Source organism: Mytilus trossulus, chromosome 3 (genome assembly GCF_036588685.1).
Source record: "Mytilus trossulus isolate FHL-02 chromosome 3, PNRI_Mtr1.1.1.hap1, whole genome shotgun sequence".
Taxonomy (NCBI): Eukaryota; Metazoa; Mollusca; class Bivalvia; order Mytilida; family Mytilidae; genus Mytilus; species Mytilus trossulus.
In genome coordinates, this window is record NC_086375.1 from 13,263,374 (window position 1) to 13,282,864 (window position 19,491).

The 19,491-nt window shown below is 30.7% G+C and overlaps 1 protein-coding gene across 5 annotated transcripts in view; it reads right to left on the reverse strand.

Moving 5' to 3' along the window:
* Positions 1–4,589: 4,589 nt before the first annotated feature.
* The window catches only part of LOC134710175 (serine/threonine-protein kinase MRCK alpha-like), a 51,957-nt gene continuing 37,055 nt past the window's right edge, over positions 4,590–19,491 (reverse strand). For 2 of the 5 annotated variants that reach the window (XM_063570396.1, XM_063570395.1), the window contains 8 exons: positions 19,366–19,463; positions 19,002–19,089; positions 18,173–18,275; positions 17,104–17,208; positions 15,705–15,807; positions 15,129–15,249; positions 14,420–14,511; positions 4,590–8,899 (listed from right to left, as the gene is read on the reverse strand). In XM_063570396.1, the coding sequence (XP_063426466.1) occupies positions 8,762–8,899; positions 14,420–14,511; positions 15,129–15,249; positions 15,705–15,807; positions 17,104–17,208; positions 18,173–18,275; positions 19,002–19,089; positions 19,366–19,463 (848 nt within the window). In that variant the 3' untranslated portion in view covers positions 4,590–8,761. Of the gene's footprint in view, positions 8,900–10,682; positions 10,724–13,374; positions 13,463–14,419; positions 14,512–15,128; positions 15,250–15,704; positions 15,808–17,103; positions 17,209–18,172; positions 18,276–19,001; positions 19,090–19,365; positions 19,464–19,491 lie in introns of all 5 variants that reach the window. The other 3 variants (XM_063570397.1, XM_063570398.1, XM_063570399.1) reach the window with 3 other exon arrangements.

A 19,491-nucleotide genomic window follows, 5' to 3' on the forward strand; every position in this document is an offset into this window, starting at 1 on the left:
GATATCCCAAATTAATATCGATATCGCGTTTGCAAAGTGAAAAGAGTAAACGCGAACTTGAAACGCCAAAGGTAGAAATGACCGCAATCGACCGGCACCGTAAAACTCACAGTAACTCTAAGCTATAGTTGAATGCGCATCACAAGTTTAAAAATCGTTTCAAAAGAATAGAATGTCATAATGTGTCTAGATTTACGGTCTTTATGAACAAAATTTTTTTACATAAATAAGGCCGTTAGTTTTCCCGTTTGGAGAATTGTTAAACACATTGTCATTTTGGGGGCTTTTATAGCTTACTATGCGGTATGGGCTATGCTCATTGTCGAAGGCCGTACGGTAACCTATAAACGGTCAATTTCTGTGTCAATTTGGTCTCTTGTGGAAAGTTTTATCATTGGTAATCATACCAAATCTTCTTTTTTATAATCACTGCAAGCATTAGGATTGTAATAAGAATTTACTTAATCTTTTAATCTATAACCGAATTTGGTAAAATTATTTTTTGGTAACGAAATCCCTTCTTTTTTTTTTTTTAAATTAGACAGATATATATACATCATTGCATTTAATGAAATCAAGAACCAACTACAAATACGGTCATAGCGAGCAAGTATAAATACTGTATCACACTGTCGGATTGGGGCTAAAGGAATATATGATTTACTGCAATTGAATCGACCACGTATCTCTTTATACACCATCGTATTTAGGTTTGCCATTTAATTTTCGGGGGACGGGAGGCGTAGTGACAACTGGTATAAGAACGGAAAATAAACAACTTTGTACATGTGAGAAAGATAAAAGAATATTCTACAACAGAAAATATAGGAACTAAATGTGTAATTGAAAGGAGCAAATATATTTACGTGCTGCAAAGAAAATAAGTATACGTAACATTAGAAGAAAATATATCTTGACCCCCTCTTCAACCTCCATAATATCAAATGGCTATCCCCTTATATTTTATGACATAGTATATGTTTCGGGCACATTAAAAGAGAGGCGAATAGAAAGATACCAAATGGGCATTCAAACTCATCAGTGCAAATAATCTGACAACGCCATGGTTTAAAAAAGAAAAAAGACTAACAAACAAAAGTATACAAAACACGACATAGAAAAATCAAGACTGAATAACACAAAACCGACCAAAAACTAGGGGTGCTCTCATGTCCTTCGTACGGGTAGGTAGATCTTGCTCCATATGTGGCATCATTGTGTTGCTCATGTTAGTACAAACTCGATAATAAGTCTTATTCGGAAGGTCACATTCGTAGAAAAGGGGCCGGATAGTATCATGAGAAGTTAGAATTAAAGTTTAAAAGTTCGTTAATTATAAGTTCAAACGAATGAGTTCCTTTCATCTTAAAGAACAAGAAGATATTCAGTTTATATAGCTAGGTGGCCGACTCACTAATCTAGAGCGCTAAAAACGATGCAGGCGGTGTTGTCTCGATAACCCATATAGCATGAGTTCGAATCACGGCGAAGGAAGAACAAAAATGTGCTTTCAAATTTGCAGATTAAAAATTTTGTGCTGATAGTATTAAAAGTAATTATTTCGAAAAAAAAAATCTGAAATCATCTCTTTGGTCGAAAATTTTTGTTCTCAACCGACCCTTATTGTGAAGTTTTTGTAACGATGAGATAGTCTCAAGTCAGGAGCCTGTAATTCAGTGGTCATCGTTTGTTGCTGTGTTACATATTCTGTTTTTCGTTATTTTTTGTACATTAATTAGATAGTTAGTTTTCTCTTTAAATATTTATACATTTGTGATTTCGTGGCCTTTTATAGATGACTATGTGATACGGACTTTGCTCATCGTTGAAGGCTGTATGATGACCTTTAGTTGTTAATTTCTGTGTCATTTGGTCTCTTGTGGAGGTTGTCTTATTCGCAATCATACCACCTCTTCTTTTTTTATATTAACTATACAGCTGCGGTATCCTTTATTTAACGTTTGAGAAAATGACCATTTGATAATCTTGAAGTAAATGAGGGAGGAGAAATTTTGGAACGAATATTTATCCTGGTGTAGCAGAAAAAAAAATTAACCTCCCCAATGCAAGACAGTGTGAAAATGAATATTCTGTACAACAAAATACAGCAAATAATTGATTACAATAGGGGAAACAATTTTTGCACAAAATACGAAAATCTACCTGATGTCTTTTATAAACGGTGATACAGTATGTCTATATAATTATTTGTTCCTGCTGTGACCGATTCATTTATTGTAACAATTTCTTGATAATTGAACTTTAATGTAAATAATTGCTAACACCGAGAACTGAATACTGAGGGAAAACACTACATTACTATCTTGATTATATTGGTTAAAACAAGAGTGCACATACTGAAATGTCTCGCCTCCTTTACTTATCATTGATATTATGATACTAGTCCTAAATATAAAGCTTTATTACAATTGTCACATAAACTTAACATTAACCAATGAACCATGAAAATAAGGGAAAAGGTCAGATTAACCATACCAGGCAGACATGTACAGGTAACAATTCTTCAATAAAACAATATAGTTGACCTATTGCTAATAGTTTAAGAAAAAAAATACACCATACACCGAAAATACTAGACCTATTGCTTATAGTATCTGAGATATGTACTTGACCACCAAAACTTAACCTTGTTCACTGACCCATGAAATGAGGACTTTGCAAGGTACGGACATACCAAATATAGTTATCATATTACTTATAACAAGAGAAAATTTAACATTACACACAATCTTAACTTTTTTTTCAAGTAGTCGCTGAACCATGAAAATGAGGTCAAGGACATTTGACTGACAGAACATTCGTAACATGAGGCATCTATATACAAAGTATGAAGCATCTAGGTCTTTAACATTCTAAAAGATAAAGCTTTTAAGAAGTTAGCTATCGCAGCCATCGCGGAACTCTATCAGATCTCTATGTAGAGCTTTTTGCGACAAAAGTCGCAGGCTGGACAAAAATCAGTTTGTCTTAACCATGTAATTAACCAAGGCAGGACATCAGTTTATATCTCAATCACTTTGCAGATATAACTCATTGTCCAGTGACAAATATTTCATATATTCAGGGTGAAAATAACTGTTTACAGTGATCCTTCAACATTTATCTAAAACCGAAAAAGTTTAAGGTCAATCCTGTTCAGTGTTGCAGCTTAAGATATAACTTATTGTTAGATTGTTTGCTCATTGTCCAGTGGAAAATATTTCATATATTCAGGGTGAAAATAACAGTTTACAGGTATTAATTCAGCATATATCTGCAGTTGCCAGTTGATAAACAATTAGGTCAATCCTGCTGCAGCTAAAGAGACAACTTATTGAAAGATTGATTGCTCACTGTCCAGTAGCAAGTATTTCATATATTCAGGATTGCCACTATGTTTACTGGTAATACTACAGGTTATTTCAATAAATTGCTTCGCTGAGTGTAAATGGATATGAGCGAAGAGGTCCAACACTGAACAGTTTGGACAAAAATGGACACAATATTCGTTTGTTTTGCTTTTGTGCAATACACTATGCTGAGACCCTGGCATAGTAACATATTTATTAGGAGGACCAAATCTACAACTACAGGAGAGATACCCACGAAAAAAACAGGGTTGATCTTAGGTGCCCCAGGAGGGCGAACAGATCCTCCTCAACATGTGGCACCCATTCATTAAAGAGGATTTTTCAGATTACCAGTAGGATCAAGTTCTGAACAAAGAAAACATCACTTTTTCTAAAGAACAATCACAAACTGGAATGAACTACAGCCTATTGGACATTGATGACTATGAGGAATTCAAGACCAAAATCATAACACACAGATATCTGTAAATCAGCACACAAATGTTTTTTTTCCACACTGGCACCTGTACATATAATTTCGAACGAGCACATTTTGGATGCCACCAAAACTTTAATTTCATCAAATTTGTGTGATGAGTCAACTGACTCTACGGGTTATATACAGATGTAGAGGTATAGGTAAACCAAGAATTTAAATGTTTAATTTAACTAAGTACAAATTTTGTAAAAACTTGTATGAAGTAGTGACAGAACCAAGAAATCTAACATCCATGGATACAGAATTTTTTCTCATCCACAAAAAATAAATGAATCCACAGTATCACTTCTGATTTGTATTTTTATCCATCTGATGCCTCTTAAAACTGATTTTAATAGTTTGTTCTTAAGTTGTAGAGTTACACCAGGCTCAGGTTAGGGAAGGGTTGGGATCCCGCTAACATGTTTAACCCTGCCAGATTCTCTAGATATCTGCCTGTCCCAAGTCAGGCGCCTGTAATTCAGTGGTTGTCCTTTGTTTATGTTACATATTTGTTTGACATTCATTTTTTTGTACATAAATGATGTCTTTAGTTTTATTTCATTTGAATTGTTGTACATTGTCATTTCAGGGCCTTTTATAGCTGACTATGTGGTATGGGCTTTGCACATTGTTGAAAGCCATACGGTGACCTATAGTTGTAAATTTCTGTGTCATTTTGGTCTCTTGTGGAGAGTTGTCTCATTTGCAATCATACCAAATCTTCCTATATCTATATATAATTAAAAAGATAAACAAAAGAAAGTTATGCAATTTTATTTTTTTGAAGTTTCATTGTCCACTTGCACATACATGTACAACTTCTTTGTTATAAAAAGTAAACAACACAAGCTGTTAACACAGACCCAAAAGCTATCTAGCATTATAATTCATTAATGACAGAGAGATTCAATAAAGGGAGGTAATAACAGTACATGTTATATCACAGGTTTTAATGGTTCATTTACTGACAACATATACCCTTACAACTTTAAATAATACAGATATGTGAACTTGGCAATCATTTTACTTAAAGGCTAAACAAGCATTCATGTGTGTTTTCTGTCTCCCTATTGTCCCTAAAACATTTACCTGTAGTTACATTTAAAAAAAAATAATAATAAACAATTCAAGAAATAATGTTTTGTGTCAATAGAATCTGTTTTTGATAAAATTAACAAAAATCTCAGAAAAAGTTGCAATAACATTAGAAATTGTAAAAAAGTGCTTTTGAACAGATTCAAATTAACATAAGTATATGGTAAATTTGGATCAGACTTGGAAGAATCACTTTTTGAAATGATTTTTTTTAATTACATATAGTAAAAAAATACGAAATAACTTTCCAAAACTAATTTTGTATGGTAGGAGACAGGGAATTCACAAGTCTCTTTGTAACCAAACTGTCCAAAGCCAAAAGCAAATAAGAAAATCTAGCAAATGTAGAATTAATTACCAAAAAACTCATTTTAAAAGTTAGGACGGTATGAATAGCCATTTAAATTCCAATTTAATATTCAACCAGTTATTTTAATGTTAATGAAAATGTAAAATTTGAGCAAACTACAGTCAATCCTGTATATAAGGATACTGCTGCCAGAATTTTCACAATGATCTACATGTATCAAATTAATGTAAGTGAGCATCCCTCTTGTGAAGCTTCATGATCTACTTTTTTTTTCACTTGAGTTTTCCATAGAAAAAAGAAAACCATACAGGTGTATTATGAGTCAAAATTTAATATCCATAGGGTCATAGGTAATGAAATAATCTTAAACCTATTGAAGTCTTCTCTAACCATTTTATGTGGCTTCCAATACCAAAAAGAAAACAGTATCTCTTGATTATTTTTTTTATCTTGTAATTGTGATATAACATCATTGTAGAATAGTTTGTCTATTATATCATTTAAATACTAAATAATTTGAAATACTCTTTCAGTTAATTAATAATTCCAATAGCTGTATATATGGAAGATTTTAACGACCTTGATTGGCTATACAGCCCTTACAAGGTCAACCCCTAATAGATGTGACAACACTGATGAGAACTTGTAGGTCACACTTGTTGACTATTATTTTTTTTTTTGATAAAAAATTAAGGATATCTCAGATCTTTATGCAAGAAATTTGATTTTAAAATGCTAGAAAAAAAATTTGACACTCATGGTGAACAATGAAAAGTATAGAGGAAATGATTCTTCAAATTCTTTAATAAAAATTACTTCATAAAATTATAATATCAGTAAAAATTTATAAATACTAAATAAAATGTACAATAAAAACGTTGGCTGTAAGGGTACATGTGTCTGTATTGTTGAAAGTAGTGATGAAACTCTTGCCAATCTTTCACACACATATATACACTAATTACATGATCATTGCACTAGTTCTGGGACAAACTGTATGTATAAATGCACTCGTACATGTGTGTAACTGGCCTCCTATATCAAAGATGAAGTTATAAATGCAGAGAATGATTATTTCTTGTATAAATTCAATTCTAATACTTTGTATGTTAGACATTGTATACTTGAAGAGAATATACATGTACATATATATTCTGTGTACCAAATACATAAGCATTTTATTTAAGGCCTAGGTTATATTTTCATTTATTTATTCCATATAATCATTTCTGCAAGATATAAATTTTATGACAATTGTAAAGTGTGCTTCTGAAAGGGAGTACTATAAAGTAAAAGGATAGTCCAAAAGATACAATACGGAATCATAATCATTCTTCATTTCTTAAAGACGAAATTATTTTACTATTTAAAAGTTGAAGAAAAATATGTAAAGGGAGATAACTCTTTAAAATTAATGAAACGTTTGTGTTAATCATTATCATTAACATATTGCAAGCTTCTAAATAACACAGAGTAAATCTGTTTAATTTGCATGCTTAAAAAGTGTTATGACTAAATCTGATTGTTGCACATGGAAATCTTCTCTTCATGTGCTATTTCAGTCTTTTAATATGGGAAACAGCCCTTTGTTGATTCTGTGAAATTTAGATGTGAAAAAAAAACAACGTAAATTTAGTTGCAAAGCTTAGTAAATAAAGTTCTCTCGTGTTGTACTCCTCAAGACAGAAACAAACTTCACCAATTTTTACGAACACCATGATGACAAGAGTAAAAATAAATTTCATGGCAACCGTATAAATAATTCCACACGTGTAATATGATTTATCATGTTTATGATGGTGAAGCCGACAACAATAACATTAACAATAAGCCGTGATATAAACAACTACTGATTGTAGAGCCGAATGACAGCAATAAATACTTAACAAATAATTGGTTTTATAAAAAAAAACAAAGCTTTTTTGGCATTATAGCAAAACATTTGATAGCTTTGGCAAGATCAAAGTCTTAACACAGGAGACAAGCTATGTACAATAAATTATATATACACAAATTGTTATATACGTTTATATATACACTAATGCCAATATTTATGTCTACAATTAATAAAATTATATTATATTTTACAAAATAAAATATCACAAGTGAAGGCAGTTACTATAAGTAAATGGTTGTAGAACGCTTCCAACACAGACACAAACACACATAATATAGTGTATCAAAGGCTACACATCAGACTTATCTCCCATTGCAGAAACTAAAGGATTCTGGGTAATTTCATTGTTTTCACTCAATTAAAAATAAGGTCGCATCATTGGTTGACTTTTACATTGTTTAGAATGTTGTAAGCCAATTGTCGACTTTACATTGTTTAGGATGTTATTAGCCAATCATATGACTTTTGATAATATTACCCAGAATGCATTAAATTCTGAAAAGGCAATTGTTGTTCACTTCATCACAAGGAAGCCAAATTTGTATTTCTTGTCCAAAGGAATTCTTTAATACTGAATTATCAAATCGCAGTATGTCAATACATGATTTTATATAAATAAAAGGAGATGAACTTTTACAAACAGGAAAGCATTAAAATCAAATTCACACGTCAATTTGAACTAGTTTTCAAATAAACTCTAACCTAATTATCATTCTATACCATTTCCTCAGAAATACAATAGAAAATATTAACAATGTTGACTAGAGAATGAAAAAAAAAAAAAAAACTCACAGAGAAGTAGTTTTGTTAAAAAGTAAAACAGGATTCATACACAGTCATGAAAAGCTTTCCTAGATTATTTCCAAAAGTGGCAGCAATATGGTGGTTTTTTTTTTAAATATTTTATTTGTTTTGGAGTTATATTTGCATATCTTTGAACTTTGATTACCAAGTACCACCATTTACAATGGGGGTAAGGAAGGACTTTTATCAGCTTTACTGTTAACCATATCCAATTCACCTTTCTTTAGTAAAACCAAAAAATATAATAACACACATATGTGTAATCTTGAAAATATTAAATGGTTTTTTCAATTTGAGCAATCGAAATATCACTAACCACTGGCAAAATTTTATAATGAAAAGATATAAAGAAATAAATGCTGGAGTGTTGCGATGAGAATCTTAAGAATTTATTTAATCATTTAAGGATGAAAGTTACAACAGTAACACAAAGTGCACGATTTTTGATTTTTTAAAACAATTAGTACATATACTGATTTTAAACTAATCTGACATGCCATTTTACACCTGATTTTATAATATTTATTTAATACATTAACACGAAATCAGTCATCACTTCAAATAAACCAAACACAAATTTCACATCCAGATCTCTAAAGACATTTAATTATTTTTGTTCGGATTGCTAAGAAAACCCTCCTCAGTGACAGAAGGATCTCAATATTGAGAACATAAATTCCTGAGAAAAAAATAAAGAAAAAAAAAACACACGACAAACTGATTTGATCAAACACACATTCAGTTATTGCATTGCTTCAGGAGATAACCTCCACTTGAAAGAAGCAGCCATTTAAAGCAAATACCACAATATGGCAGTTTGGATTTCATAGTCGTGAACATTCAAATTCAGCATCGTTATCTGTCCTTGGATCATCCGATGTACTGCCTCCAGGTGGCGTACCAATACCACTGCTATTGGAGGAAGTAAATGAAAGACGTGTACCGGCAATTTCATAGCAATCCTACAAAAAATAAACAAATTTTGTCATTAAGTTGTAGGTTTTAAAAAAGCAAATAATTTGAGAAAAAAATAATATTTTCAATCATAGCCTCTCCTTTCTAAAATGAAACATTAAAATAAACTAAACTATTTTACCAATAATTTTCATGTGGGCTTTGATTTCAAAATTTACAAATTCTGAAAACACTCTAGAGGCAGTCTTAATAAAGATGAATACCAAAAAGACATAATTAGTTTATCCTGCAAGACAAACTTTTATTAAATATAGGCTTTTCACAAAATTATCATCTATGAAATTGTGATCTTCATCTATAATGTGGTTGTAAGAAAATTTTACGTCTTTTGCAAGCATGACATTGACATATTCCTTTACATTTTGATATTGAGTTCAGATTAACAAAAAGCAACAAGATAATCTGCATAGTATATATTAAATTAAATGTCCTTGCCATTGTAAACATTTTCCCTTTTCGCTAATTTACTTAATGATCACAGTCAATTTCTGCTGCTTCGAAGATTATGGACGATAATCATTCTACTGATTTTTTATTGGTTGTGGTTAATGATTCACATGTATGGATATTTTTAGGCAGGGAGTTATCTACTCAACTAGCATGGTCAGAATATTATAAAAAAAAAATCAAAAGATTATTTATGTAGAATTCATTTTGAATCCTAACATCCTGATTATAAAAGTTTCAACGAAGAAGCAAGTAACAGCTTAATTAGTAAGAAGATAGTGATTTTATAAACAAGTTTACAAAAATATATGAAAAAATCCATAAAATATTCCCTTCTACATATTCTCAAGTAGATTGAATCAATCCCCTTTTTGAACCCTTAACATTACAATCCAAATAGGATCACATACAAATATACAAGCAATTATGAAAGTAATTTATATTTCTGAATGGTTTAATGCAGAAAATCTAAATTTCACTTGGCAGAAGAAGGAAGTTATGATTAAACCTTTGCCAGAGAAAAGCCATGCATAGGAGATGAGCTATTTTATTTGTATTTGACGTTAAAAAGCATTTAAAATAAAATGATAGAAAGTTTTTTCTTTAACAATTCAGAAGTCCACATTTTATACAAAATAATATCTATTGTTTTATGTTGAAAAATGAAGAATTTGTAACTGTCTTATTCTTTCCACTATTAATGCTTCAAAACAGTCTGATATAGGGCTTATTTCAATGCCAGAATTAAACCAACCAAAACCTGCCATTTTTCTAAATATTCCCAACTCATTATATCATGTGTATCAGGAAGAAGTTTCACTGACACAGATTACAACTTATCACTGTCAAGCTGGTTACTAAATATGAAGTCATTGTGTACAGTAAAACGAAATAGTTATCAAAGGTACCAGGATTATAATTTAGTACGCCAGACGTGCATTTCGTTTGATAGAAGTGTGATAGAAATATTTGTTTGACAGTAATCTGATCATGAAGAAAAAACGGACAGAGGTACAAGGTGAATTCATTGAAGCCCCTTCTCACTGAGTGTGGGCTTCTTTAGTTTATTATGCCAAATATTATTCCTTAAAAGTCAAATGTATGAATTTATAGTAAAATATACTGAGGTATACAATAGTTTGGTTGAAACATACAAACATGAACAAAAATATTGCATTATCATAAATTTGATGAATCCTAAAACCAACATATACTACATCCTAATTTTGTGTCCCCATGAATAATAAAGTCCCAAAAGATGTGCTTTGCCAATGTAAAGAAAGAAATGGCAGAGAGTTGTAAGCAGCACAGAAGCATACGTACTCAGGATACTGTGTTTATATCTGTCATGCTTCAGATTCCGACTATCAAAGAAGAAAAGTTATTGTTACCAAATTGATTCATGTTCAAATATCCCCTCATTTCATATTGTGCAAAATAAATTTAAACAAACAACCCCTCATTATTATTGTGCAAAAATTTACTTGCCTACTTGTTAAAATAAATGCATTTTCAAGCACTGAATGCAGATGCAAATAGTAAATGAATAGTTTGAGATCCTCCATGGTGTTGTTTTTGAATCAAAATTTCAATTCTGGCAAATTAATCTTTAGAGAGCTTTTAAACTTTATCATGTTTATATTATATTCAATGTTCATCAATTGTAGATTTAAAGGCCTAGCTCTAGTTTTATTCTTGTTAAAAATCCTACAAGACAAATATAGTTTGTGAATGAAATTGCTTTGTAAGAAAGCTGCAAAAAGCACAAGTTTCTTTATTGAAGATTTTTTTCATTATTAAAATGATTAAGCCTAGAAAACAAAATTAAAATGTGTATGCAGAACACAAAAGCCCTCATGGAAGCTTTGCAATTTTCAAATAAAAGTGGGAGTTAGTTTAGAATGGTAAACGAGTCACAACACAGCTTGGAACTCTGTCTGCAAGGTCTTTTATCAAATCTAACCAGGGTTAAACAGATAATTTTAAGTTTGTATTATGATAAGATGATATTTTCACACTTTACCTATATTTGACAAAATATTAATATAAGCTGACAAAATAGAGTTAGGTCTACCACCAATTGCCTCGCCAAACAAAGAAACATGTTGGTTTTAAGAGAGCTTTTAAAACTGGGTTAAAATGTTAATTATTTGCATAATTTGACCTTTAATACTACGTAGCTGATCACAGTTTTTGCCTGGTATCATATATGGTTTATGTGCATTAATATGCAATAGAAACATCTAGTTTTTCAAGATAGACTATTTATACTATTTTTATGTTAAAATATGCTGATTATTGGAATATGGACTATTCTTTGTACAAGATATTTGGTATTCAATGTATTAAGAGGCAAGGGATCTTTACAGTAGCACCTTACCTAGAAACATCATTCTGATTATTACAAATACATTTTTTGCTTTTAAATAGTGCATGCTTGGACATAGGTTAAAATCCTTAGACCTCAACCACTCAGGTCAAGTTCATTAACACTGGCTTATCGTCTTATTGATGTTTAAACCATATTTTTTAAAATCCTATTAATATAATGATTTAATTCCAATTTAAAATATGCTGTCTGCCGTCTTGAAATAATATGAAATGGTCAAGTCCATCTTTTGATGTGAGAAACCATAAAATTGTTTCGATCATACATTAAAATAGCAGATGAATATTAGACTTCTGTAGAAAAATATATGCGAATTTGGTTGAATTCGTTAAAGCTGTTTCTAAATATTCATATCAACAAACTATTATGAGCAGAGATCATGTGTAAGTATGGGAAACCCCAAAACAGCAGGTGCACAACTTCATTCATAGTAGAAAATTTTTCAAGTATGGTTGAATTTTGTCAAGCTGTTTTCAAGGAGTTTAAATGTGTGACACAAATTGAAAAAGACATTCACACAAGACCTAAGTAATATCTATCATGTATCTGTACCTCCATATTAGGCAAAAATACCAAACCTTGTACCTTCTAGTTAAGAAAAAAACCTTGTACATTTCAGTTAGGCAACAAAACCTTGTACCTTCCAGTTAGGCAAAAAACCAAACCTAGGTAATTCTAATTTAAAATTTATCTAGCACCATAATTTTAAAAACCCTGGTACTAACAAATTAAAATAAATTTAATAATAAAGTATAGAGTTAAATAAAATATATCATGTATATAAAGTAGGATAAACAGATATACTAAGTAAAATGAAATTTGTATATGACAACATGCTGTGTTCATGCTGAAATAGTGAGGGAGAAATAAGGCATGCTGGGATTGATATGCCTCTGTATATTGACGTTCAGGAAAAATATATTGAGGGAACTTGTGGTTACTAAATCATCATTATAAAACAGCACAAAAACCAGACATCTGCCTCCATTGTGGTCAAATCTTTTCAAATAATATACTTTATTTTAAAAAAAGTTATTTTTTCATGGATATTGTTGGTATTTATATGTTCAACAAACCTCTATCTCTTTATAGATTTGAATACAGACTTTTGCTTAAAATTTCCATGATGTTGCAAGTTTCATCCATCGACAAAAATCGGTATCGATGAAAATAAATAAATCCAGAGTAGATTTCTGTTACATGATTCTAATTTTAACTTGTAATATAAAGGTCCTTTTCATTTCTAGAACAGCTGACATAATCTGAAAAGATTTGACCAATCACTAGAAAATATACACAATATCCTGATTTCCGTTAGAAAACATTTAACTAAATATAAGGAATACCTTTATATGGACATATGAATTTTGGAATGGCCTATATAACGAATTTCTACTCTACAAAATAGGGTACACAAAAATTTACATTCACATGCAATTTTAAAACAAAATATATTTTCTTCTTAAAAAAACAAAGGTTGACATATTAATGCACTTTTCTTCTTAAAAAACAAAGGTTGACATATTAATGCACGATTTCCATTGAAATGATAGGACAACAAATAAAACAAAAGTCAACTACAAAAGCACATTGAGGAGGCAAGCAATAGGATGATAAAATGATGACCTGTTGATTATACGGGCCACTTTGAACTTTGGTATGTGTAATTGCTTACACCTCTACCTATAGAGTCTGGTGAAGACATAGCATGAACCTGCAAATCAAAAGTCATATAAACGTTTTATTCTATAACAAAATAATCAAGGTATCATAGGTATCAATCTTGATCAAAGCAATGCTTTGTTTTTAAAGTTTGACTATTTTTGGAGTGTAATATATGGTCATTTAAATGTTTCTTTTGTCAAAAAATTTACTAATTATGGTATTTCAATGTGTGGAATCAGTGAAGTAGTCAAGTTTGAAAGGAGGGTAAAATATGAAAATAGTGTAATTGTGACGTTTACTGTAGACTTTTGTGTAAAATTTGTGATTTACAGGAAAATTTGAAACTTTTTTTACCTTTCTGTGCAAGAACAGACGATGTAAATTTGTTTACATTTTGAATACATATATATAAATGAAGAAGTATACATAACATGATAAGATTGTGCAATACAAGTACTAGACATTTGAATAATGAGAATTTAATAGTGCATTTAGAAAGCTTTGAAACATATAGTTACAGACAAATTTCAAAGATATCATAATCTGATTGACACATAGACCTTACAGCTGTTATCCTAATGCTAGCAAGTTAAAGGTTTGGTTGGGTTGCTTAATTTGTTTGCATTAAAGTTTGCTCAATCAATGTAATCAAGATTGACATCTACAAACAATATTAGTGGGCGGTAAATTTTATCATTTGATAATGTCCAATCAAATTTAAATATAAAGTATGCAAGTTTTACTGTGCCTTTTCATTGTTTGTTGATGTCAATTTTAATTACAATGCTTGAGCAAACATTAATACAAACAGAGCAAACAAGCCAAACCAAACCTTTAACTTGCTAGCATTATGATAACAGCTGTAACTGGCATCAAACAAAGCTAAGAGTATCAGCACACAGGATGGGAACCCACATACTACATGCCTATCTCCACTTGACCTATATGTACTAGCTATATTGTCATAAATATATCTGACATTGATATAGTGTATTTATTGTCTTACCTCAAACATTGAAGATGTACTCTCTCCTAAAGATGCTCGGTCATGGCCTAGATCTGGACTGTCAGATGCAGTTGAAATAGGACGAGCACTTCCTAAAATAAATATAGAATTCGTAAGCTTCATTCTGTACTTAAATCAAAATATTTGATTCAATTTAAAACCTGTGATGTAATACACATGTTGCGTAAAGTACACCTTATCCTAATTATATGTATCTGAAAGATCTTATAAACAATTACTGATCACAATTCATCCCTTTCCTGTTACTGACAAAATATGAAGTCATTCTATTCAGTAATTCATTCGAAAAGGGGGATATAATATATTTGTTCATTCAACATACAGTTTATAAAGAATTCACCGCCAGATTTTTATAAGAAAATTTTACATAAACAGTTTCACAATAATAAGAACTCGCATTCTGATATCCGATTCACACATCTTTATGCATGTTTCTGAAATCACAATAATTAATCTCATGTTTATGTTTATTCTTTCAATTTGAAATTATAAATGCACCTAATAATGCCTGAATTTACAGTATTGAAAAACAGGAAGTAAATTTCTGGCATATTCAAGGAACAGGTTCACCTTCCAAAAATTTATAAATACCCTGACCAACATCAACTGATTTTCAAGATAAGTTGTATTTCCTTCCCAATAAATGAACACCCTGTATAAAAAACATGATTCAATACATCCTATTTACCATTGTGTTGTGCACCCCTTGTATGAGCTTCTTGAACAGTTTTCATGCTAGGATGTAACATACTTCTTACTCTCTGTGGGATTGGATCATTCCCTCCTGAGGCCTCTGGTTGAGGTTGATTCTATAAAATAATAAATACATATTAGTATCCTTCTGATTCTTAAATAATACCTTGTTGTTTGTCATAAAGGATTATTTATAGAAGGTTATTATCAAACCATTGAGGAACATATTCAACACCATTTACTAAATTTCAAAAATTGTAAAAAAAAGTTATTCTTCTAAATGAAATTTTTTTTATGATGTATTTCCAATCCATACTGTCATTGATATTTAAAATTGGTGATTTGCTTTATATATTCACATTTACACAAATTACTCCGGTTGATATTTCCTATGATCTACAAAATGTTAAATATTTGTACATGTGCAGTTGATAAATACAAATTATGAGTCTAATCTACCAATGTACATCTGCTAAGCTATGTACCATCAATTTTGAAATTTGTGAAGTACATTGGTGTATTTTTTAAATACAATGCTGAGAGGTTTAAATCAAGCTACATTTTCCTATACCTTGGGAAGTTCTATCAATGCCTGAAGTCCCAAATCAGGACCCATATGAGCCACATGACTGAAATTTGTTGGTCCAGAAATAATTCTTGATCGTCTGTCTGCCCTAGAAAGAGAAAATTAATTTCGTATCATATCATGTTTTGTTTCATTATTGAGGACAATACTCCATTCTGCTCAACAACAAAAATTTAATAGCTTACTTAGCCATTTTGAATTATTTCCTGAGAAGAAATATTGGAATTTTTGTTTATCTAAAAAAATTTTTTTTATAACATCTTAAAAATAATCTGGTATGTATGAAAAAAGAAAAACTAATGACAAACTAATTTTCTACAGCCTGTTTTTTTCCAAATCTACAAAAGTTACTATCCAAACTCCAGTGTACCTAAATTTTAAAATTACAAGTATTTCCTAACCTTAGAAATATAGTAAAAGTAATTTAACAACAGATTGTATATATGTAGCATGCATAGAATATATTCATGCAGACTGAAAGCTGTGTTGTGAATTAGACGGCATTTTAACTGTTGTAATGCTTGCTCCTTAGTGAAGACTATGCTTTAACCTGCCTTTAATAAATTTGTGAAAGGGCCAGCTGCATTTAGTCCTTTATGTAATATTAGTCCCTTTACAATAATGCAAACACATAAATTTTTTACATTAATTTAATTTAAGTATACATAATTATTCGTAGGATATCAATATCTGTGTATCGTCCTGTACATGCATGAAATATTTGCCACTGGACATGTTAAGCAACCATGATCATCATCAACTTTTGTAGACTTTGTGGGTATAAGTAAACCATAAATCTAAATGTGTAACAAAGTACAAATTTTCTAAAGGCAACCTTTGGCTAAACGATGAAATCACATCTCCACTTAAATAGATATAAAGTATATATAAACGTAAATATACATGTATATCCATCAATATATAGTATACTATGAAGTATTGCTGTTCAACGATTATGCAATTGCTATAAAATATACGATGAAAGGATAATTTTTTGTTGCTAAAAATGAATCTTGCAAAACTTTGTGGTCTAAGAAAATTACCTTTTTTTAAATGAGGAAATATTAATTCCTTTTATCACAAAATTGCTATATCCATAACCTATATATTTTATGTATACAAATGCCCACATAAAAATCTGTTGACGCTAAATATATGTGATAAGCAAAAAAGACAGAATTTCACACAATATATACATAGAAACAAAAATAATACTAAATATATCTATACTACTATACTCTAATTATCTGATATACATGTACAAGAGGTGGTGGTTAGCAGGTTATAATGTAATGGGCACTACGGAATCGTTCATGCAGGACATGCAGAGTTCACTGAAGCATAGCAATGTGACTGGCCCACTATGATAAGAAAGAGAGCTTACTGCACTGGAAGTACTGGAGTACTGGTGTGAAAACTATCTGGTCCCATATGTGCTACATGACTGAACGACATTGGTCCAGAAATTTCACGAGAACGTCGTTCCTGCCTAGACAAAATATTACCAATTGTCAATTACTCCATTTTGCCAGTCAAACTGACCACACTGATTTAACAACTGGACAACGGAAGGATAGTCTCATATAACAGATTACATGTTTATACGATGCTAGCTTTGGCACACTAATTATTTGTTTATCATGCAAGTATATCAAATTATCATGCGAAGATGGTAAGAAGATCTTGATATCACGGAATTCATTAAGTATGTTGGCTGCAGAAGAATGAGATAAAAGTAAATAGTTTCTTTCCTATGCAAAGTTCAGTTCAGTTCATGGCTGTTCCAGAAATAAGTGTGAAAAAGATAAGCTTAGAGGGGTTACATATAATTTTATTTCATATTGCAAACAATTATAAAATCTGACCCAAGCAATATTCTTATAGGAATGCCTTCAGACAGTACAAGCTTAGTTTCGGTGTGGGACACACACAACTTATAGACCGTCAAAGAAGCCTTCAAAACAGATATTTCTGGAAAAGCCGTAACATATTTACTAATTAATAGCTACATATATTAATTTCATTAGAATATATCTTTATCATTATCTGTTTTGTATTTTATAGATGCTGATTTATTACTTATTTGAGTTATGACCTGCTATAAATAGAACAACATTGAACTGTTGTTAAATAATGATTAACATTCAAAGCTAAACATAAACAGCTACATGCTTATAAAAATATAGTCTAGAGTAGATTGTTCTGTAGTTGCTACTGATTGGTCCAGTCTTGCTAAGAAGAATGTCATACACCAATTCTTTCTGGTAAAAAAAAATCAAACATTTCAAACTTCCAACATAAAATTATCCAACCCATAAGTAAATAGTACCAGGATTATAATTTTATACGCCAGACGCTAAACACTTGTCAAATGATGTTACCTTCCCATATGCTACAACACCATCACAAATTGATCAAACAAACATATTGTGTGAGCTAACAAGAATTCTTACCCTTTAACATTCTGATCATCTCTTGTTTTGAAAGAGAATCGTCTTTTGCTTCTATTTACACTCTTGCTCTTGAAAATTTCTGACAGGTTAAGTTTGTCTTCTTCTGCAAATTAACAAACATTCATAACTTACTTGTGTAAGGGTTTTATATTTACATTTATACACTTTGAAGCATTCAGATTTATATGTTTCAACACAGGGAGAATGAGACAATGTTTGAACTCAATCCCACTGTTAAATTGGTCTGAAATGTTTGTTTGAACAGTAAAAAATATGTCAATGTAGCTATAACTCAAATATATAAGTGACATTTTGCAAATTCAATTTTAGTAAAATTCAACAATAAGACTTTTTGAGATGGCCCCAGATTTCTAAGGGCTATTCCAGAAAAAAATGTATGGGTGGGTTGGAAGGCACATTGTATTAATAATACATGGGTGATGGGTATCAGAGCAACTTTTCACACAATTATGCACTATAATTCTCAATTACAATTGAGTGGGTGGCGGGTGCTGACAAAAACTGCCTTCCAACCCCCCCCCCATACATTTTTTTCTGGAATAGCCCTAACCCATAAGCAAGGAGTAATAGATATTGCATCAAGACTTTCAACTTCAGTATCTTAACTTATCTTTCAATAGGATTATTAATGCAGAATAATGTCTGTGTGTTTAACATAGTGACCTTGTCATTGATCATATTAGTCAGTATTTTTTGGAGGAGTGAACCACCAACTTATTTGTTCAAATTGAAAATTTTGTTTAACCTAAACACATAAGAAAATAATTTGATAAAGATAAATACTTAAATGCATGTTGTATTATCTTACCTAGGTGAATATTTTTGAAGTAGACTATATGTTGTGAGTCAAGGTTTGTGAACAAATTCATAGAACCATCTTTACATAAAGGTTTTGTCTGAAAGTAAACAATATAATGCAGATATAGAGAGTATACTTACAAATAAAAAAATTGAGCCTTCGCTCACATATAATTGAATTTTAAGCTACAATGTGTATTCCATTTGATGCTTCAGCAAAACTGATTTCTTTAATAATAAGATAAAAACAGCCAATTTCATTACACACGAAAATCACCTTCAGGTTAAAAATTTATAAAATTACATCCAAGTTAAAAAAAAAACCACACACTATCATTTCATATAATTATGCAGCAACATTAATAAAATCATACTTTTTTTAAGTTGAGAGTCTGTATCCATTCAGTAGTTTGTATATTATATACAAAAACAGCATTCTCAGAATAGCACAGGAGATATGGTTCATAATAGGCTGAAAATAAAAAAGGAAGTCTCAATTA